This window comes from Vicia villosa, linkage group LG1 (assembly GCF_029867415.1).
Source record: "Vicia villosa cultivar HV-30 ecotype Madison, WI linkage group LG1, Vvil1.0, whole genome shotgun sequence".
Taxonomy (NCBI): Eukaryota; Viridiplantae; Streptophyta; class Magnoliopsida; order Fabales; family Fabaceae; genus Vicia; species Vicia villosa.
In genome coordinates this window covers 131,375,173-131,398,605 of record NC_081180.1, presented here as the reverse complement: position 1 = coordinate 131,398,605, position 23,433 = coordinate 131,375,173, and the positions used below count along the sequence as shown (strand labels likewise).

General features: G+C 37.2%; 2 protein-coding genes across 2 annotated transcripts; both read right to left on the bottom strand.

Moving 5' to 3' along the window:
* Positions 1 to 9,994: 9,994 nt before the first annotated feature.
* Positions 9,995 to 12,560, bottom strand: LOC131644218 (F-box protein PP2-B10-like). Its single transcript, XM_058914662.1, has 3 exons — positions 12,171 to 12,560; positions 11,967 to 12,085; positions 9,995 to 10,659 (listed from the first exon to the last, which is right to left on the bottom strand). The coding sequence occupies exons 1-3, from the start codon at positions 12,516 to 12,518 to the stop codon at positions 10,206 to 10,208; spliced, it is 921 nt and encodes a 306-aa protein (XP_058770645.1). The 5' UTR covers positions 12,519 to 12,560; the 3' UTR covers positions 9,995 to 10,205.
* Positions 12,561 to 20,194: 7,634 nt separating this feature from the next.
* Positions 20,195 to 22,447, bottom strand: LOC131644220 (F-box protein PP2-B10-like). Its single transcript, XM_058914665.1, has 4 exons — positions 22,120 to 22,447; position 22,087; positions 21,914 to 22,032; positions 20,195 to 21,077 (listed from the first exon to the last, which is right to left on the bottom strand). Exons 1-4 carry the CDS (start codon positions 22,392 to 22,394, stop codon positions 20,621 to 20,623), a joined length of 852 nt encoding a protein of 283 aa, XP_058770648.1. The 5' UTR covers positions 22,395 to 22,447; the 3' UTR covers positions 20,195 to 20,620.
* Between the last annotated feature and the right edge of the window lie 986 nt (positions 22,448 to 23,433).

Here is a 23,433-nt window from a genome sequence, read left to right as displayed (position 1 = left end):
TAGGGAGTCCTCTGACCAGATTCAGTTTGTTAATCTGAGAAATCTTTCTCAAACTAGCATGACCTAATCTTCTGTGCCAGACCCACTGCTCTTCAGAAACAGACATAAGACAAGTCACCTTCTGACTCATAAGATCTTGCAGATCTGTCTTATAAATGTTGTTCTTCCTCTTGCCTGTAAATAGGATTGAGCCATCCTTCTGATTTACAGCCTTGCAAGACTCTTGATTAAAGATTATATCATAACCATTGTCACTCAATTGACTGATAGATAAGAGGTTATGTGTTAATCCTTCTACAAGAAGTACATTAGAAATGGAAGGAGAGTTACCAGACTTTATAGTTCCAGAGCCAATTATCTTGCCCTTCTGATCTCCTCCAAACTTGACTTCTCCTCCAGACTTAAGCACCAGGTCTTGGAACATAGACCTTCTTCCTGTCATGTGTCGTGAGCATCCAGAGTCCAGGTACCATGACATGTTGTGCTTTGTCCTTTTTGCAGTCAAGGATATCTGCAATAGGAATAATCTTATCCTTAGGTACCCACATTTTCTTGGGTCCTTTCTTGTTAGATTTTCTCAAGTTCTGATTGAACTTGGGTTTAACATTGTAAGCAATAGGAGGAACAGCATGATAATTTTTAATGTGAGTTTCATGATATTTCCTAGGTTGTGTCACATGCTTTTTGGTGTGTGTTATGTGAAAACTTTGAGCATGTGAAGTGTGCCTAATATCATGGGAGTGGCCATACTTGAACTGATCATACAATGGCTTGTATGTGAGTTTCATTTCATCAACAGGTTCAAGTTTGTATGGGGTTTCACCCTCAAAACCAATGCCAACTCTTTTGTTTCCAGACACAGCATATATCATAGAAGCTAGCTGACTTCTGCCAATACTTCTAGATAAGAACTTCCTGAAGCTTAAATCATATTCTTTCAGAATATGGTTTAGACTAGGAGTGGATTTTTCTGAATCAGAAGGAGATCCAACATTATTGGATAATTTTAAAAGTTTTTCTTTTAATTCAGAATTTTCCAACTCAAGCTTCTTTGTTTCAAATTCAAATAGCTTTTTCAGCTTTTTGTATTTGAGACTAATCTGAGACTTGAGTTCCAGAAGTTCAGTTAGACCGGAAACTAACTCATCTCTAGTAAGTTCAGAAAATACCTCTTCAGAATCTGATTCTGATGTAGATTCTGATTCGTCATCTTCTGTCGCCATCAGCGCACAGTTGGCCTGCTCATCTTCAGAATCTGAATCATCTTCTGACTCATCCCAGGTTGCCATAAGACCTTTCTTCTTATGAAACTTCTTCTTGGGATTTTCCTTCTGAAGATTTGGACATTCATTCTTGAAGTGTCCAGGCTCATTGCATTCATAGCACATGACCTTCTTCTTGTCAAATCTTCTGTCATCAGAAGATTCTCCACGTTCAAATTTCTTTGAACTTCTGAAGCCTCTGAACTTCCTTTGCTTGGTCTTCCAGAGTTGATTTAGCCTTCTGGAGATCAAAGACAGTTCATCTTCTTCTTCAGATTCTGATTCTTCAGGATCTTCTTCTCTAGCCTGAAAAGCGTTAGTGCATTTCTTGATATTTGATTTTAATGCAATAGACTTACCTTTCTTTTGAGGCTCATTTGCGTCCAGCTCTATTTCATGACTTCTCAAGGCACTGATAAGCTCTTCCAGAGAAACTTCATTCAGATTCTTTGCAATCTTGAATGCAGTCACCATAGGACCCCATCTTCTGGGTAAGCTTCTGATGATCTTCTTTACGTGATCAGCCTTGGTGTATCCCTTGTCAAGAACTCTCAATCCAGCAGTAAGAGTTTGAAATCTTGAAAACATCTTTTCAATGTCTTCATCATCCTCCATCTTGAAGGCTTCATACTTCTGGATTAAAGCTAGAGCTTTAGTCTCCTTGACTTGAGCATTTCCTTCATGAGTCATTTTCAAGGACTCATATATGTCATAGGCCGTTTCCCTGTTAGATATCTTCTCATACTCAGCATGAGAGATAGCATTCAGCAAAACAGTTCTGCATTTATGATGATTCCTGAAAAGCTTCTTCTGATCATCATTCATTTCTTGCCTTGTCAGCTTTATGCCTCTGGCATTTACTGGATGTTTGTAACCATCCATCAGAAGATCCCATAGATCACCATCTAGACCCAGAAAGTAACTTTCCAGTTTATCTTTCCAGTATTCAAAGTTTTCACCATCAAATACCGGCGGTCTAGTATAACCATTGTTACCGTTGTATTGCTCAGCAGAGCCAGATGTAGATGCAGGTGTAGACTTTTCACTTTCATCAACCATCTTTTACTGAAGCGTTTTTCTCTTCCTGAATCTTTTCTAAACACGGTTAAGTGCTTGCACCTTAGAACCGGCGCTCTGATGCCAATTGAAGGATAGAAAAACACTTAGAAAGGGGGGGTTTGAATAAGTGTAGCTTTAAAAACTTGACAGATAAAAATAAATTGCACAGTTATTTTTATCCTGGTTCGTTGTTAACTAAACTACTCCAGTCCACCCCCGCAGAGATGATTTACCTCAACTGAGGATTTAATCCACTAATCGCACGGATTACAATGGTTTTCCACTTAGTCAGCAACTAAGTCTTCCAGAGTCTTCTGATCACACACTGATCACTCCAGGAACAACTGCTTAGATACCCTCTAAGACTTTTCTAGAGTATACTGATCCACACGATCACTCTAGTTACAACCTACTTAGATCACTTCTAAGACTTCCTAGAGTATTCTGATCCACACGATCACTCTAGTTCCTTACAACTTAATGTAATCAATTCTAAGAGTATTACAATTGCTTCTTAAAAGCTATAATCACAAACTGTGATATTTCTCTTAACGTTTAAGCTTAATCTCACTAATATATTACAAAAGCAATGTAGTGAGCTTTGATGAAGATGAAGATTCTGAGCTTTGGATTTGAACAGAGTTTCAGCAAGTTAATAAGCGTTGTTTTGTTCAGGATCGTTAACCTTGCTTCTCATCAGAACTTCATATTTATAGGCGTTGGAGAAGATGACCGTTGAGTGCATTTAATGCTTTGCGTGTTCCGTACAGCATCGCATTTAATGTTATACGCTTTTGTCAACTACCTCGAGCCCTGTTCACGCTGTGTCTACTGACGTAGCCTTTAGTAGCTTTTAACGTTCCTTTTGTCAGTCAGCGTAGCTTGCCACTTGTACTTTCTTCTGATCTGATGTTTGTGAATACAACGTTTGAATATCATCAGAGTCAAACAGCTTGGTGCATAGCATCTTCTGATCTTCTGACCTTGAAGTGCTTCTGAGCGTGATACCATCAGAACTTCAGTGCTTCTGTTCTCTTGTTCTTCTGATGCTTCCATAGACCCATGTTCTGATTCTGCTTCGACCATCTTCTGATGTCTTGCCAGACCATGTTCTGATGTTGCATGCTGAACCCTTTGAGACAAAGCTTCTGAGCGCTGAATTATGCGTACTCTTTATATATATTTCCTGAAAGGGAAATTGCATTGGATTAGAGTACCATATTATCTTAAGCAAAATTCATATTATTGTTATCATCAAAACTAAGATAATTGATCAGAACAAATCTTGTTCTAACACTTCGCACATTTCTGTTTGTAATTCCGGTTATGCCATTTGCAATTGAAACATCTCCCTTAACAGTAGGATTAAAAACAATCCAACTATTAGGAGCTTCACCATTCCTGCCAGCATGTTTGAAAGAGACCAGTTTTTTGGAAGTTGGATCTCTGTCAATAACTACTTTTCCATACAACATATGCTCGCATACACCGCTTTTCGAGATCTCCTCATTCGGTTGACTATTGAGCGTGCTTTCCTTGTTACTTCGGGCTCCACTTTCATTATTTCGACCATTACGTAACCATTTGTTTTCGCCTCCGATACCACCTGACGCACTTGACTCCGCTCTCAGGAAATTGCCCCAACCTTTTAACTCATTGGATAAATTGGAGCAAAGCCTTCTAGGACAGAATTTCTCCGAGTGACCAATGATTCCGCAGAGGAAGCAGAAAGTGCCTAGTTTTTCAAATTTGAAAACTAGAAGTACCTTGTCGCCTTCCACCCTGTCAAACGCCCAATTCTTTTTCAGCGGTAGTTGCACATTGATAGCCACCTTTATTCTCATATATTTCCTCCAGACTGGATAGTTGTTGTAAGCATCATAGCCTACAAACTTTCCAATGTGATTCCCGATGAGAACTCCGACATCCTCGGTCATGAAACCAAAAGGAAGATGATGAACTTGAACCCATATTTCCACTTCATTCAAAGGAACAGCCAGAGGATCCTCCCCAAATTGAAGCTTGCGAGTCGCCAGCATGAAATTATCATACAACCAAGGCCCTCCTGCTAAGACTCTCTCAAGGTCCCAGCTGTGATAGAATTGAAACAGAAATCTGTTCTCATCTATTTTTGTTATATCCATACTCTGCCCAGGCTGCCACATCTTTGCTAACATGTCTTTCAACACGTTAAATCGGATAGTTTTGTTTGATAGCACAGAACCAACTAAGCATAACTCAAGCAGGTCTTCAGGAGTTAGCTTGTCGTGGTTTGCGTTATCTTGCCCATCACTGCCCACTGAAGGAATTGAATTCTCCATGTGGAGATTGCAGGCTAAAAACAATAAGATAAGAAAGCTGGTTTTACTAGTAGCTAGCCACATAAAGCGATGGGAGTAAGCTTGTTGCTCTTGTCTATTTAAGCCGTAAATTACCAGACAGGGAAGAGACCAAATATTGAATTTATAATTGCTGTTAATGATCTCCTTATGAAACAATCCCTTGTTGCACTTTTGGATAGACCACAAACGGAAATTTTCTGATTCCAACAATCCCTTTATCCATGATATCATCAGACATCCGATAATGTACATAAAACATGAGTTTACTCTTCCAGAATACATAAGTAGACCAGTGAACCGGATTTACTTCAGCGACAGAATATAAAAGGCTAGAATCGATCTCCTCTTTATTTTCCCAACCAGTGAAATTAATTCTCCCTTGAAAACAGAGTAGAACCCACACACAAGAAATAATCTGCAGAATCCCCCAAATCATATGAGCCATCAAAACAGCGTTTCGAAACTACCTCAAGAAGATCCTGATGGCAAGTCTTAAAGATCGAATCCCCCAATCAATTACAGCAAAATACATGAAGCAGATCCTCCCTTTAAGGGTATAATCATAATCCCAAATTACCAAAACAGATTCAAATAAGAATCACGACAGACTCTCACACTGCATGAACCGAGGAGAGAAGCAACGGAAATCAGATTCAATCGATGATGCATCAGAAGACAGATTCAATCGGAGTTTCATCGGAGAGTTTCATCGGAGAGTTTCATCGATGATATCAGATTCAATCCTTTGTTCAAAAACTTAAAATGAATTGAATTTGAGCTTAAAAATAAAATTTGTATCAAACTCGATTTGAGTTAGAGTTGAACCAATTCTTATCGAATCGAATCAAATTGAAGTCGAGTTGAACCAATTCTAATATGTTTAATGGTTTAATTGTGGTGTATTTTTTTTAAATAATTAGACATCAATTTTATACGATGATATAAATTAAGAATTTTTCTTTACCCACCTCCCTATGGGGGTCACCCCCAGCGAAAAATCTAGTTTACCCCTGTTTCGGAAATGAACTTTCGAAGTAATTTTTTTAAAAAATTTTCTCAGACTTCGGAAGTTCATCTCCGAAAACACCAAATGGGGGGTGTTTTCGGAGATGAACTTCCGAAAACACCTTTTTTCAGATTTTGGGGGGTTTCGGAAATGAACTTCCGAATTATGCAGAAACTGTGTTTTTTTTTATGATTTTGGAATTAAAGATAGACGGCAAATAAAATAATCGATATATAAACAGAAAATACTAATATACTAATATGATAAGAAAAGTGATATATACAAACCGATCCGATCCAAATCCAAATAATAATAGTGTAGGAAAGATACAATCCGAAAACAAAAAAAATAAACCCGACCACTACTGGGTATGCCTAACCCTCTCATCCTGGGCCCTCCTCTGCCGCCGCACGGCCCGCATCAGTGACGATCATCTCCATCACGGCGACTGCCTCTGGACCGCCCTGATGAACTACACCTCGATCCAACGCGTCTCGCCCAAGCATCTCTATCTGCTGGCAGATCGGCAGGAGATCAATGGCGTGGTCATCCTCGGCCTGCTGGTTCTCCAGGATCTCCTCGTGTGCTGGCCTAGGAGCGCCGGGAGCGTCGGGTGTCAACAGAGGATGTGACACCGGATAGAACCATGTGACGTACCCCTCCACACTGTGCCAGTCCTGGGTGACCCGCATGCGACGGTACTCCTCCGGTACCACATGATGCTCCCAATCGTCAAACATGGCAGTGAGATGCACTCTGGTATTGTGTCGGGAGCAGCCTCAAAGGGTGACCTGGGTATCATCTGCACAAATCCAAACTGCCGCATGCACCGCTCAGGGAGATACCGGACCATGATGGTAGTCCCGCATGCCAACCAACCAGAATATAGAGATATGCCGTCAAAGGGGACAATCTGAGTGTAGTTACTGAACGGCCTCCAGGTGACGTCGTCGTGCATCGTGCGGTCCAAGTACCCACGGTATGGTCTCACCGCATTGTTCCCCCTCTGGAGAACGTATCTGGCGGCCCTGGGCATGGCGTCAACGTACGTAGGATCGATGTGGAAGCCGTGGATGCGGGAGAAGTAGGAGATGATCCAGCTCTGAAACATAAATAAATACGAAACATAAGTAAATACGAAACATAAATAAATACGGAACAATTAAAATGAAACGTACCGTGAGTAGTGTGCAGGATCCGGTCAACTGCCTCGTCCTCCAGTTGGAGGCCTCATTCAGCTTCTGGTATAGGTATGCCAGAGTAGCTGCCCCCCAGTTCCACTAGTGAACGGTGGACAGGTCCATGAAGTAGCGGAGGTAGGTCACGTCGACGTACCTTGCACTCTTGTCCACAAAGACTGCAGCGCCTACCACATGCATGTACCAGCACCGGAGAGCGCAGCCACGGTGATACTGTGTAAATAGCTCGTCACCCGCCTCCTCGGCATCGGCCGCCGCGTCCAGGTGGTACTCGAAATAGCGGCTCAGTGTGGTGAACCGGATATGAGGCCCAGATGTCGTGGCGCACTCAAAGTAAACAACTTCGGGCTCCATACCCAAATAGAGCGCCATCCACTCAGTAGCTACGACCCTCTGGATCCAGGAGTGGGTCAACAGTGGCCCCCTGATCGGCAGGTGGAGAAGACACTGCACATCATGCAAGGTGATCGTCATCTCCCCAACCGGCAAGTGGAAAGAAGACGTCTCCTTGTGCCACCGCTCCACAAAAGCCCCCTGCATGCCGTGGCTGATGCCTGATGGTGGTGTACCCCGTCATGTAGAGCCCACTGAGCCCTGAACCTCTCACAGCGTCGTTAAACCACTCGGCAGTCGGTTTAAACAGACTGAAAATCTTTCGGGCATGGTTCACCATTTTCAACGGATCTCTCTCCTGTTACAAAAAAACAAATAAAAAAGTATGTTACATAGACCGGTTAAATAGACGGTTAATAAAATATTGAATAAACGTCTAAATTATAAACGGTTAAATAATGTAGTCGGGCAAATTATAAAAAATACCTCTCCCTCCGAGATCCGCCGAGCGACGTGGTCACGGTAGGATATCAGCACGGAAGTGTCAATGGGCCCTCCCGGGTAGCTGTCCTCCTGCTCATCCTCCTCCCCAGGTGGAGGGTCAACATCCGGTACCCCCTCCGCCTCGTGGTATGGCACTGCCACGTCCTTCTCCTCCTCCTCCTCCTCCTCCTCCTCTCGCTGGCGGGAAGAAGATACCCGAGCCAGCCTACTCCTAGATCCAGATGAGGAGGTACCCTCGTCCATCTCCACGGGAACTCGCACACGTCTTCCCCGGCCCTTCCGCCGTCCCTGTGTCGACGCTAGCTGCGCCGCCGCCCGCTTGCGTCTAGCCGACGCAGTCTGGGTCTCTCTACCCTGTCTGATGCGTGCTGTTTGGTTGCTTGACATGTTCCTGTAAATAGTTGAAATCGATTAATATGCGAGACAACAAAAAAAACTAAAAAAAACTGCACTTCTGATACAATTCGGAAGTTTATTTCCGAAACTGGGAAAGGAGGTGTTTTCGGAAATGAACTTCCGAAACACCCCTGCGCAGAAGTTCTCTGCAACCTCCAATGGCAGACCCCAAAATCCTAAATCAAACCTATGTCTACACATTCTAAACATCCTAAATATCAGTACAAACCTAACCTAATACATTTTTTGCTATTTGTAAACACCCTAATATAAATTTTAATCATAGATCTTAAAATCAAAATGCTTACCGATTGAATAGATTGGAGGATTTTTGAATGTAGTAGAGCAAGTAGATGGAGCCTTTGATGTAGCTTGGAAGTGGTTTGCAGAAAAATCTCTTTAGGGTTGAGTTTGGAAGAAGATTAGGGTAAATGAATTGGGGGAGGGGGGCTGTTTTGCTTAATCTGCAAAACGCGCAGTATTTCGGAAATGAACTTCCGAAATGCTGTTTTCGGAAATGAACTTCCGAAATAAGACAATTTTTTCAAAAAAAAGAGGCGCTTTCGGAGATGCATCTCCAAAAACACATTTTTCTTGCATTTCGAAAATGCATTTCCGAAGTCAGGGGTAGTTTGGGTTTTTCACCAGAGGTGGACTAGAAGGTTGGGAGGTAGCCAAAGAAATTTTCTAAATTAAAATATATAAATATACATTGTATGGATATGAATATAAGTAAGGGGTGTATCTCTAAAACAAAGTCAAAATTTAGTGTTTCTAGAGAATACATAAGTGCATCTTCGTATTTTGTCTATGGTGAATACATAAGTGCATCTCTGGATAAATTTATGCCAAAATGAGTGTGCATCCGTTAAGAATGAATGAGGTGCGTATAGGATGAATCTGAAAATGCATCTCCGAATTTAATTTAAGTCAAAATGAGTGTCTCAAATTAGGTATGTATGAGATGCATATAGACTGATTCTAAAAGTGCATCTCCAAACTAAACTCTCAGGAAAATATATGGTGTGACTCATTTAAATTGTGTTTTTTGATGTTTTGATGTAAAAAGGGTGTGTTTTAACACAATTTCAAATTCTTAAGAACATTTTTCAATTTTTTTAAGGTGTTTCTCCACCACTTAGGAGGGGTGAAGCAATTCCCTCCATTAATTTCTTAATTTAATAACCTAATATGAGTATCATTTGATTGCATAACAAATTACAGAACCAAAGTAGCAATGTTTGTTGGAATGAAAAGCTAAGTTTTTTAAGACATATCATAAGCATTCTACATCATCATTTTGTTCAATTGAAAAAATATTTCTCAAAACCCATCATTATGCTGCTTTAACCAAAACAATTTCTCAACCCTGAACCCTTCCTTGTGTATATGTCTTTACCTGAAAAAACAAGGTATTTTTGTCTGGGAAAACAATTTTTCATCCTTATTAACTTTTTTAGGAAAAATGGTTATTATATACGAGATGTTTGAGAATATGTTTGACTGAAAAGTTTTAGAGAAAAATTTTATAGAATCATATCAATATTTTAGTATACTTTTGAGATTTTAATAAAGTTTATTCAATCAGGTGTAGACTATATACATGTTAGCTATAGATTATTTTTAAAAAAAATTATTTTATCTTCATTTTTAAAATATATCCAATAAAAATATTCATTTTAAATATACTTCAATATAATAGTAAATTTTACAAAAACATATCTCATTTTAAGAACATGAATCCGTAGTATAACATACTTGTAAGGAGCAACGGTTGAAAGTCAAGGCTATTACGGGTTGATCCAACCATCTGGATAGTATTAGCGCAGTAGAAGCAGTTGTGTTGGAGTAGAAATTTGAATATTATCACTATTAAGACAGGTGCAGTAAAGATGCTAGAAAAAACAAAAAAAATTGGTTTTATTAAAGAAAACCAAACTAAAAAACTGCGACATCGACCATAAATCGATAGCACACAATTATGATACTTAACTTCTAGTCTATCAAGGCATTGGTTCAACTTTAATCAATGTTCTTAAGAGACTGCAAATCAAGAGACAATATGAAACAAGACACAAAACACTGCATAGTTTAGTGATGTTGCTTAATTGTCTTCTTTAGGCCTAACTTCTATTCCTTCAAGAAAGAAATTCTCCTTCACCCCATTACCCTTTGTCTCCATAACACTCATCTCGACTTCATCTTCGAGGCTTGAATTGAAGAATTCTCCCATCTTAATCTCCAGCCATCCATCGTTTCTCACACTAGGACGTTGCAATCCTATTATGTTGTGTGGCCTCGGCCTCCTCCCATGATACCACCTACCTATGCGTGGCCCAGGTTCTATGTTTGGATCCAAACAGACTATTTTAGTGTTGCTATGGCCACCTTTGACGCCAACAGTTAAGTCCACAGTTTCGTTCTCAAATCCATAGGCATCAATCATCTTGAACACAAGATAAGCTGCATATTGAGTATTTGGGGATAAGGCAAGAGTGTTGATTATTCCACGAATTTCAAACCACCACACATGACAAAGATGGGCAATTTCAGGGAACCTGTCCAAAATTTGAGCAAATAGTAAAGATAAGAATACAGCCGAGGAAAAAGTTGAAAGTGAAGCATACCATCACAGTCACAGTTATACAGAGGTGTAGACACACTAACAATGCAGCTTCTTCAATTAAAATTTGGTAGATGTAAACAAAGCATAACTTATGATAGACTTTTGATATCGTTTGTTATCTATAAGAAGAATTATCTAATGGTGGATTGAATGGGTCTAAGAATAAGTATTCATTTGGAAGAAAAAACGAAGAGAAAGTGAAAAAAGGTGAATATGGAAAACATTTTCATAAAATTGTATATCCTTTGAAATGAAAAATTATTCTTTCAGTTATATCATACAATATGTATCCTTCTCATTTTGAGGGAAGCTATGGATTTTGAAACATTTATCTAATGGCATGGTTTAGAACTAGAGCACCAACTGAAGAAACCCTATGCACTATCTATGATTTGGAAGATTCACCAGTTTCAATGATGAGAGAAATATGATCAACCAACAGTAGCTGACCACTTACATTGGACAGCGAATATTTCAAGCTCATAACTTAGGTGACATGCTCAGCTTTATAGAGCAATTAATAATGGCTTGATTCAACCAACAAGAACAAGCACTGTGGAGCTTTTAGTAATTCTATTATTCTAAAATGGCCTCGAGTTTGGTGAAATATTGGCTGCCACAATCATAAACTTGAGAAAAATCCTAAAGATATTGGAAGAATGGTAGAGAAAATAATGGAAGGGGCGGAGTTACGGCATCTTCCATAAGACCATAAACAAATATGAAATATTCAAGGAAATAGAATGAACAATTCTGTAAGAACGCAGAAAGAACAATGCTAAAACATACAAGGGAGAAGCTGAACAAACCTATAAAAGTGAGAAAAAGAAGCAAAAGAAAATTGGGCAACCGAAATCTAAAGCTATAAATGCTACGAAGCAGAGTCTGACCCAAACACACCAATCGTTAGTTGGTCCAGTGGTGATTGGCGCTGGACTTGGTAGGGAGAACCACGGTTCGATCCCCACAACTGCGATCGGGAGGGGGAGGGGGATGGAACCACTAGATGCCAGAACTCGCCCTCGAACCGGACTAAACCGGTGGTATAAAGCCAAAAAAAAAAAAAGTCTGACCCAAACATCTAACACGACACAGATACACTGAGACCGATGATATCAAAAATATAGAACACTTACAAGTTACAACATTACAAATATATGTGCATCTAATCTGAGTAATTTGTTTCATTACCAAAAAAAAAATTATACATAATAATGTAAGAGAAAGTTAAGAGCGAACCTGGAATCAGGCATAGCAGTCCAATTCCAATAGCGCTGATCATCACCCCAAACGATAGTGAGAGATCTAGCCGCAAGCATGTAACACTTTTTTCCACTCCTTCTATTCAATTGAAAGCTCTGCATTTCAATGTAATCAATTGCTAATATCAATTTAGTGAATGATGATAAACCCTAGAAATCGAGAAATTGGGAGAAACAATACCTTTCGAGCATTGTCGATGATGATAGGGCGATCAGAGAGGGCAAGGTAGAGAGACTTTTTGGTAGGAAGATTGGCGAGTGAAGGAGAGTGAGAGATGATAGAGTCAATGAAATTGGAATCGGAAGGAAGAAAGGCATTCCAGACAGCATCGGAATCAGAGGCAGAACGGAAAGATTTAGAGACGACGGAGAGTTTTCCGGCGTCAACTGGAGTCGTACGAGATATTATGGTGGTGATGCATCCTTCTGGCAAGTCTTCAAACTCTGCCATTCTTTTTTTCTTTTCTTTTTTTTTACCTATCAATGATGTGAAAAACTGAAAATAGACGTAACTTTTAAGTAATTTCATTACCGAAATGGAAAGGGAAAGGAAAGCGGGGGAAGGAGGAAGAACCGAAGAAGGAGGAAAATACTTAGATGAACACAACCATACCATCTGTATTTACACACAACCAATCATATTTTTTTTATTAATTAAAAATTAAAAATTAAATTGTCTCTCTCCTCTTTTATCTCAACCACCCCCATGATGTCAATTAAAAACGAAATTAATATTAAATAAATTTATATTCTCTCTCTTTTTATTGGTTGTGCCTAAAAAATTAGATTTAGGTTCGTGTCCATGCAAGTATTTCTCGAAGAAGGAAACCCCTTCTACTATTGGAATTTAAAAAATAGAAACAAATGATAATGGAGAGCTTTTGTCGTAATATTAATTTTTTATCTTTTTCTTTTAAATTATTAATTTGTATTAGTCAGAGACCTGGGCGGTCCACATGTATTATTTATGGTGTAGTATTTTTTGAAAGTGAAGTAAAAAAGTTTGACCAAATTGCATATATAAAATGGAAATTAACCATTTAACAAAAAATTTTACTAATAAGATATTAGTAGTATGAAATTTAGGTTCTAAGTTAAAATAATGATCCAAATAAAAGTTAAGATAGGTCAAGAACACAATTGCAAAATAGAGCAAGTATTGAGAACGGGTAAACCTCATCAAACTTACCAACTATTTCATAGTCAATTTCACCATGTTTTGCAGTTTCAAAAGCGTGAATTTTGAGGACAGGTAATTTAATTATGATATTGTGTAAATAACTAAAAAATATGTAGTAATTTAGAATCTTCAAATAATAATCATGAAATAAAAAAAATTGCAATAAAGTATTTGTTAATGTGATAACACATGAATGAGTCTTAATGTCATAACACTTAGACAATATCAAATACAAATGTAAAATTTTAGATATAACTGTTAAAATTTGAAATGATTTACTCTTTTTAAAAATGATCAGTAATCATATAGATTTAATTATATTACATAATCATAGACAAAGAAGAAAAATATAATTATGAGATTGAGAAAAAAATTAATATTTAAAAATAAAGATTTTGTAGGACTTGAACTCAATAAAAATTAATATTAGACGTCAGCTTCCGTTAGAGCAAATAGACGGCATAGATAAAAAATCGGGACAGAAACTTTAGAATGACCATTGTTTGAAGAAAAATCTTAGAGGGACTAAAAGCAAAAGTTAAGATATTTATAGGGACCACAAACATATTTAACCCAAAATTATATTGTCTTATATTTTGTTATTAAATTCAAAATAAATGATAAATTTTGCTAGATAAAATTAAAACGATATCTAATAAAAAAATTCATAAAATAAAAATAAATTAAATTTTAATTTTTCTAAAATATATATTATCATTATTATTTCATTATTAACTTAAAATTACAAAAAAAAGATAAATTTCTCTACATAAAAATATTGACAATATTTCTTATTTTATTCTTGAAATTCAAAATAAAAGAAATGTAGTAAAAATTTCTTAAAATCAATTTAATTGACAAAGACAAATAACACTATTTAAGATAATATCTTTCTTTATGATAGCTCTCTGCCAAGAGTTTTCACAATTTTCATAAATACTACAAAGGTCGAAATTAATTACAATTCATGATAATGTATTCGAATACAGTTTTTGCAGTCACATATTTTTGACATCTCTCTTCCATCCTCTCACAAATTCTTAAAATATTCAAATCAAAATAACAACTTACCATAAGTATATATGCTTTCAATAGAATAAGTAAGTATATGGAAAAATGTTCAAAAAATAGATGAATTACATTGACAGTGTTTACCGTGGTAAATAAGCGTTACTTCTTTATTTATTTATCTGTAACAAGTTTAATTCATTATATATATATATATATATATATATATATATATATATATATATATATATATATATATATATATATATATATATATATATATATATAATCTCCGCTATATGCTTCTTTGTCTCTTTTTGTTAGAACGCCCAAAATAAGGGACTGAAGATAAAATGAATGAGTACGTCTTCGATACAGACTTAACACATTTATGCAATTCTGATAGGGATTAAGTGTACTCTGAGTCTATTGTATACCCGATATAGACTTAATGCATTTATTTGATTCTAAGGCCTATTAAACACACTTCTATGTAACTGGAGCACCCCCTCGAACCTAGCCAATTCAAGGACGTAGGTGATAGAGCCTAGAGACATCCACCTCGATCTGAACCAAGACTCGACAGAAGGGATGGAGATCCCACCCCGGGGAACGATCCTCTGTGATACGGAACATAGTACAAAATATGACCACATGATGTCGACCCTGCTAATCCCAAGAATCGCCCGAGAAAGGAAAACAAATTGCCAAATATGATATATGAATTAATACACTACTACAACAAACGCTAAAAATAATAAGAAAAGGCAGTAACCAAAAATGGTAGCTGACGTCATCTAACGAATCGATTTGGAAAAGCAAGAAAATTTCATAGGAACGTTTGCCATCTCGTTACAGTCAAATGTGTTGTTTCTTTCATAAAGTACGTCAATAAAGGCTCTCACTCCCGAAACAGATATCACGCTAATGTCGTTGAACGTCGGAGGTCCGACCCTAACTCTAAAGTGAATAAAGATTTCACAGGATAAAAGAGAAAACTTCAAAGTTACAACAATTCATAAACAACTCGCTCACGGACTCCAATCAAATTCCTTATAGTTTGCTGAAGAGAATTATGAAGCGCCTGTTGCAGATCGACCACCTCGTCCTGGAGAGTTCTCAAGGCCTCGTCATGGGCCTCGGGCGCCTGAAGAGGGGCTTTCTGATGCTTCTCCATCTGACGGGTCTTCTCCTAAATAGAGATTAGAAGCAAGCGTATACCATTTTTCTGCCTCTTTAAGGGCATCCTTCAACTTGCTCCCACGAGTTTCCAGAGCGGAAGGGGAACCATGTAACTTCACCGCCTCTTGCAAAGAATTTTTGGTCTTAACTTCCTCCTATTGAGTAAGAAGCTCCTTCTAGAGGTAGGTGCACCTCAACTCCATAGCTTCAACCCTTCATTTCCAGGTATCTCTTTCCTTGAAAGGATCCCATCAAGCAAAGAAAAGGATAAAGATAGTACCAACTTTGAACATGTTGTGAGCAAACTCGAAAGCAAGTTCCATCTTATCCTCTTTGTCGTATCCTAATTTTGCCCAAGAATAAAAACTTTCTTTAAATATTTGTTTTATTTTTTATATCGCACTTTCTATAAAATATCAAAATAAAAATGATTAAGTTAGGAGTTAAAGCATAAAATAATATTTTTTTGTTTAGATTTAATTTAGATTTTTGTTTATTTTTAATATTACAAATTAACAAAAATATATCATAAAATATATCTACACATTACTAAGGGCACAATGGAAATTTTCTATCAAATAAAACTCCAGAATTTTGGTATTTAAGACAAGTTGAGGAAAGAGATGATGAGCGGACCTATAGATTTGAGAGGGTGGAGCGGATGCACCACTCATCTCTCACATTTCAGAAAAATAAAAAAAATAAAAACGAAAAAAGGTGAGGGACTATCTTTTTCTTCCTCATGGAGACTCTCTCTCTCTCTCTCTCTCGTACTACTCCCTCCATCGGCAGCCATTAGCACCATATCTCTCTTCCTTCGTTCAACCACTTACACCTTTAAACCCTTCAGTTCACCTCCACTGTGTGCATCATCACCATCAGTCGCCCTTAACAATTACAACCACCCTCTTGAAACTCCTTCCATCACATCCCATCGCCGTTTATCTTCTTCATTTATCCTCACCGCGCCTCAGCAGCAACACCGCTCCTGATCCATTATCTCCTTTTCCCCATGTCAACCATCTATCTCTTCTGATCAGTAATCTCCAAACCACCAACCAAAACTCCTTGCCCATTCATTTTATTTCAACACCATCACAGGAAAACACTTCCTCACTCACAGTCAACAACCGGCGTTCTTAACCACCCTCCTTGCTTCACCTTCACCGACGAACCACCCATCATAATGTTGAGATATTATTGGGATTAGATTTGATTTGATATTATATTTTAATAATATAAACCCCAATACTATCTCAACAAATCCCAATAATATCTCAACATACCCCTTATAATCCAAGTCGTCGACACAACTCTAAAAAGAGTCAATCTGAATTATTCCTAATATCTTTCTCAAATTTAGGAATCTGTCGATCTTCAATCATTTGGTGAAAATGTCGGCCAACTGTGCTTCACTCGAGCAATGCCTAACTTCAAGTTCACCTCGATTTACCTTTTCCCTCAAGAAGTGAAATCTAGCTTCGATATGTTTACTCCTACTTCCATGCAAAATTGGATTCTTCGCCAGATTTATGGATGAATTGTTGTCGATTTGTACCACAAGAGGTTTCTTTACTTTGACCTCCATTTCTTCAAGTACCAATCTGATCCAAATTGCTTGACATGTAGCATAGTATCCTGCTATATATTCAGCTTCACACAATGATAATGCCACCACAGGTTGTTTCTTCGAACACCATGAAATTGGAGCACCAATTACTTGAAAGAAATATCCAGTTGTGCTTCTTCGATCTTCCTTATCTCCACATCAATCAACATCTGAAAAACAAGTGACTGTTACTTCTTTGTCTTTAGAATTTTGTTGAAATAGAATTCCATACTCTATCGATCCTTTTAAGTATCTTAGAATTCTTCTTGCAGCCTTCATGTGTTCTCTTGGTTCACTCATGTATCTGCTCACTAATCCGACAGCAAAACCTATATCAGGTCGTCTGTTGCACACATATCTCAGAGACTTTGTCTTCCTCTCCATGCTTCTCCAACTTCAAGTTTGTTTCGACAGGTGAGGATGCAGGATTCGAATCATCCATTCTGAATCTCTTGAGTATCTCTTTGACATACTTCCTTTGATGTAGCACCATACCTTGCTTCGATATTTGAAATTCCATGCCTAGGAAATGAGATAATTGCCCCATATCCGACATTTCAAATTCCTTCATCATCGGCTCTTTGAACTTCGACAAGTTCTCCAAGCTATTTCCAGTTACCAGCAAGTCATCGACGTATAAGCAGATGATTGTTATATTTTGTGCCACAACCTGAACATAGACACCATACTCATATTTGCATTTGATAAATCCTAATTCGACTAAGTATGAGTCGATCTTCTTGTTCCATGTCCTAGGTGCCTGCTTGAGACCATAGAGTGCTTTGTGGAACTTATATACTTTACTCGCTTCCTTCTAAATCAAAAACCTTGGAGGTTGTGTGACATAGACCTCTTCGTCTAAAGGACCATTCAGAAATGTTAATTTCACATCTAAAAGAAATATCGACCAGCCTCAACTGCATGCCAATGCTACCACTAGCCGAACAGTCTCCGATCTTGCTACTGGAGCAAATACTCCAGAGTAGTCGAGCCCTGCTCTTTGAAGAAATCCTCGAGCTACTAATTTTTCATTATGTCTTGCTATCGACCCATCAACATTGTGTTTCATTTTAAACACCCACTTTACGTCGATAGCTTTTTTATGTGCTGGTAATTCAACTAACTCTCATGTGTTGTTTCTTTCGATTTGTTGTAACTCTTCGACCATAGATAACTTTCAGTGTTGAATCTTTAAAGTCTCGCTATAGTTGATTGGTTCAGCCCCTGCAAGTAAAGAAAAATGACCTAATTCTCCATCTGGCGTGACTTCATCATCACCAGCTACTTCATAGTCTTGAAGTCTTGCTGGAAGAATTCGATGTCTTTGAGGTCTTTGGCTTGCAGCAGCCACACCCTATTCGACTTCAACTGTGTCAGGAATGTTGGCAACTTCTTCGACTTCGAATGGAGTTTCGACAATTGTATTAACTTCAACCTCAGCAGTTTCTTAATCGAAGTCAGAGCTCATTAATGGCTTATTGATTGAATTACTCGAATTCCAATCCCAGGCAGAATTTTCATCAACCACAATATCTCGACTCAACATAATCTTCGCATTAAGTGGATTGAAAAACCTCCATCTCTATCTCACGAACTCCCAATCCGTTGTTATCCTCCATTTTCTCCTTCACTCCAACGCACCATCACCACTTACAACTAACGAACCACACCCTCATTCTTCTTCAAACCACGTAGGAATCCTTCAACAACATTGAACCGAGCTCACCACCCTCAGGCAACCTCTCTTCTCTTCATGCAACCTCATAAACTCGTCAAACACCACCGAACCCTTAATCATTTAGTAGCGTATGATACACGAGGCACCCGAGCTCCTAGCGACTAGAGTGCTGCATAAGGTTACATTCAGTATTATTTTAGGGTGTCACATCCTTATATGAAACCAGATGCTTCAAGAGACCTGATCCACCTAAGCCAGCTCATCAGGAGTTACTAGACGAGGAGCAAGTTGGGGAAAATCATCTTGTTGACATGTTTCCTAGATGTCGACATATCATAGATATTGCGCATGTGGGTATAGATAAATGATTCTTTATGCAAGACGCTGAGACGAGGAGCATTGTAGATGTCATTTTTACTGAGGCATGGTCGATGCTATAGTATAAGAGGTGCGTAGGAACATGGGGTCCGACATACGCAATAATATATAGTATTTATGTTAGGAGTACTATTATCGTTTGTAATTTATTTTGACTATATTATGGATTCCAAATTTATTCATTTATATATGGGATTTTCGTCTTAATTGATAAATGTATGTATGGTTTAATTTATATATAATTCATTATGATAGTATGACTATCATACATGGTCAATTGCATCGGTGTATCTCTAAAACAAAGTCAAAATTTATTGTATGTGATGAATTCATAAGTGCGTCTTCGTATTCTGTCTATGGTGAATACGGAGATGCATCTCTAGATAAATTCATGTCAAAATGAGTGTGCCTCCATTATGAATGTATGAAGTGCGCATAGGGTGAATCCGAAAATACATCTCCGAATTTAAGTTAAGTCAAAATAAGTGTCTCTGTTAGGTATATATGAGATGCATATAGGCTAACTCCGAAATTTCATCTCCAGACTAAATTGTGGTAAAAAATGTGATGAGGCTCATTTAATCTGTGTTTTGATGTGAAAAAGGTGTGTAGTTTCAAATTCTCAGTAACATTTTCGAATTTTTTTTAAAGTGTTTCTCCACTTAAGATGGGAGGAGCAATTCCCTCCATTAATTTTCTAATTTAATAACCTAATATGAGTATCATTTGATTGCATCACAAATTACAGAACCAAAATAGCAATGTTTGTTGGAATGAAAAGCTAAATTTTTAAAAATATATCATAAGCACTATCATCAACATTGTCTTCTTTGTCCGATTGAAAAATATTTCTCAAAACACATCATTATGCTTCTTTAACCAAAACCATTTCTCAATCCTTGTGTATATGTCTTTTCCTGAAAAACAAGGTATTTTTGTCTAGGAAAACAATTTTTCATCCTTATTAATTTTTTTAGAAAAAATGGTTATTATATACGAGATATTTGAGAGTATGTTTGACTGAAAAGTTTAGAGGAGTAAAATTTTAAAGAATCATATCAATATTTTAGTATACTTTTGAGATTTTAATAAAGTTTATTCAATCAAGTGTAGACAATATATATGTTAATTATAGATTATTCTATAAAAAATAATTACTTTATCTTCATTTTTTAAATATATCCAATAAAAATGTTCATTTTAAATATACTTTAATATAATAGAAAAATTTACAAAAACATATCTCATTTTAGGAACATGAATCCGTAGTATAACATACTTATAAAGAGCAATGGTTGTTAACACTTTTAAATCAAATCTTGAAAGTTAAGGCTATTACAGGTTGATCCAACGATCTGGATAGTATCAGCGCAGTAGAAGCAGTTGTCTTGGAGTAGAAAAAAAATGGATTTATTAAAGAAAATCAAACTAAAAAACTGCGACATCGACCATAAATCGATAGCACACAATTATGATGACTTAAATTCTAGTCTATCAAGGCATTGGTTCAACTTTAATCAATGTTCTTAAGAGACTGCAAATCAAGAGACAATATGGAAACAACACACAAAACACTGCATAGTTCAGTGATGTTGCTTAATTGTCTTCTTTAGGCCTAACTTCTATTCCTTCGAGAAAGAAATTCTCCTTCACCTCATTACCCTTAATCTCCATAACACTCATCTCGACTTCTTCTTCGAGGTTTGAATTGAAGAATTCTCCCATCTTAATCTCCAGCCATCCATCGCTTCTCACACTAGGACGTTGCAATCCTACTATATCGTGTGGCGTCGGCCTCCTCCCATGATACCACCTACCGAATATGGGTGGCCTAGGATCTATATTTGGATCCAAACAGACTATTTTAGTGTTGCTATGGCCACCTTTGACGCCAACGGTTAAGTCCACAGTTTCGTTCTCAAATCCATAGTCATCAATCATCTTGAACACAAGATAAGCTGCATACTGAGTATTTGGGGACAAGGCAAGAGTGTTGATTGTTCCACGAATTTCAAACCACCACACATGACAAAGCTTAGCAATTTCAGGGAACCTATCCAAAATTTGAGCAGATAGAGAAGATAAGAATACAGCCGAGGAAAAAGTTGAAAGTGATGCATACCATCACAGTCACAGTTATACAGATGTAGAAACACTAACAATGCAGGTTCGTCGAATAAAATTTGGTAGCTGTAAACAAAGCATAACTGACTATGACAGAATTTTGATATCGTTTGTTATCTATAAAGAGAATTATCTAACGGTGGATCACCATAATATTGAGGTTCGGATTCAGGTGTATAGTTAACTTTGAGATTGAATAGGTCTAAGAATAAGTATTCATTTGGAAGAAAAAACGAAGAGAAAGTGAGAAAAGCTGAACATGGAAAATATTTTCATACAACGCTATATCCTTTGAAATGAAAAAGATTCTTTCAGTTATCATACAATATGCAGCCTCCTCATTTTGAGAGAAGCTATGGATTTTGAAACATTTATCTAATGGCATGGTCTAGAAATAGAACACCACATTGAGCACCGACTGTTCAAACCCTATGCACTATCTATGAGTTGGAAGTTTCACCCACAAATGTTGAAAATATGGCAGCAAAGCCGGTTGATGTTCGGTACAAGAGGTAAGAGCAGATTCAACCTCGTTGTTTTTCATCAGTTTCAATGATGAGAGAAATAGGATAAATCAACAGTAGCTGACCACTTACATAGGAAAGAGAATTGTTCAAGCTCATAACTTAGGTGACACTTAGGTGACATGCTCAGCTTTATAGAGCAGCAATCAGTAATAGCTTGATTCAACCAACAAGAACAAGCACTGTGGAGGTTAATTATTGATAACAGTAAGAATTAACACAGTTAAATTAAAGATCAAACCTGGAATCAGGCGTAGAAATCCAATTCCAGTAGCGCTGATCATCGCCCCAAACAATTGTGAGAGATCTAGCTGCAAGCATGTAACACTTTTTTCCACTCTTTCTATTCAATTGAAAGCTCTGCATTCAACAAGTATTCAATTGCTATTATCAATTTAGTGAATGATGATAAACCCTAGAAATCGAGAAATTGGGAGAAACAATAACTTTCGAGCATTGTCGATAGGGCGATCGGAGAGGGCAAGATAGAGAGACTTTTTGGTAGGAAGATTGGCGAGTGAAGGAGAGTGTGAGATGATAGAGTCGATGAAATTGGAATCGGAAGGAAGAAAGGCATTCCAGACAGCATCGGAATCAGAGGCAGAACGAAATGATTTAGAGACAACGGAGAGTTTGCCGGCGTCAACTGGAGTCGTACGAGATATTATGGTGGTGATGCATCCTTCTGGCAAGTCTTCAAACTCTGCCATTCTTTTTCTCATTTTTTTTACCTACCAATAATGTGAAAAACTGAAAATAGACTAACTATGAAGTAATTTCTAGGGCTGGACATAAAAGTGAAACCGACCCAAACCGTCCAACCCATTAACCCGCGTGATTTCGGTTCGCTTGGGCTGGTTTAGCAGTTTATCGGGTCAATGATATTTGGTTTTGGGAATCTCTTAACACATTTATATTTATATAGGGTGAAAAAAAATCTCTGAAACTCCCATAATACAAAGCATATTCGAAGTACCTTTTTCACATTTTCAAGATGTTTCGGATATATACATTTGAAATGAATTTTTTTCCAATGTTTTATTATTGGGTTATTACCATTTTACCTCTTTGTCATATAGGTCATTTCTAATTTATTCTATAAAAAATTATTTTTGAAAAACAACCTTGTCATTTTAAAATACTAATAATTTAGCCCATAAAATCATAGTATTTTGAGATGGCAAAGTTGTTTTCAAAAAAATAATTTACAGGGATAAATTAAAAATGGCCTATATGACAAGAGAGTAAAATAGTATTAACCCTTTATTATTTAAACGCTGAAATTAAAATATAAGAGGTCATTTCGCATATGCAAATCTGAAACCACCTAAAACAAATATTTCGAATATACACCTGCGAATTTTGCTCTGAATCTATCATTTTTGTAAAAAATTTCGCCGTTACATTGATTAAAGTAGTGAAACGAAATAACTAAACTTGATGCGGTTTATCCGATAAAATAAATTAAAAATAACAATTAAGTAAAATACTCCAAAATACAATACAACAGTTGTTTTGAAAGTGCGAATGTCCAAATATTACAACACGAAATATAAAACATAAAACATAGACTACTACTACTGAGTATGCCTAATCCTAATGAGGTGGAGGAGGGGTCAGGAGTGAGGATTACGCATACACAGTAGGCTATGCTTTTTTTTATTCCAGAACAATTTAGGTATAATATTTTACTATTTTTTGAACAACATATTATTGTTTGTTTTCGTTGTGCTTATCTTTTATTATCGTTTGATATTACTT

Excerpts from the sequence above, each read along its gene's own strand:
- LOC131644218 (XM_058914662.1), bottom strand. The coding sequence starts at position 12,518 with ATGAAATTACTTAAAAGTTACGTCTATTTTCAGTTTTTCACATCATTG. Across the intron at positions 12,086-12,170 it reads TCATCGACAATGCTCGAAAG|AGCTTTCAATTGAATAGAAG; the intron begins GTATTGTTTCTC and ends ATTGAAATGCAG. Across the intron at positions 10,660-11,966 it reads ACTGCTATGCCTGATTCCAG|GTTCCCTGAAATTGCCCATC; the intron begins GTTCGCTCTTAA and ends AATTTTGGACAG.
- LOC131644220 (XM_058914665.1), bottom strand. The coding sequence starts at position 22,394 with ATGAGAAAAAGAATGGCAGAGTTTGAAGACTTGCCAGAAGGATGCATC. Across the intron at positions 21,078-21,913 it reads ATTTCTACGCCTGATTCCAG|GTTCCCTGAAATTGCTAAGC; the intron begins GTTTGATCTTTA and ends AATTTTGGATAG.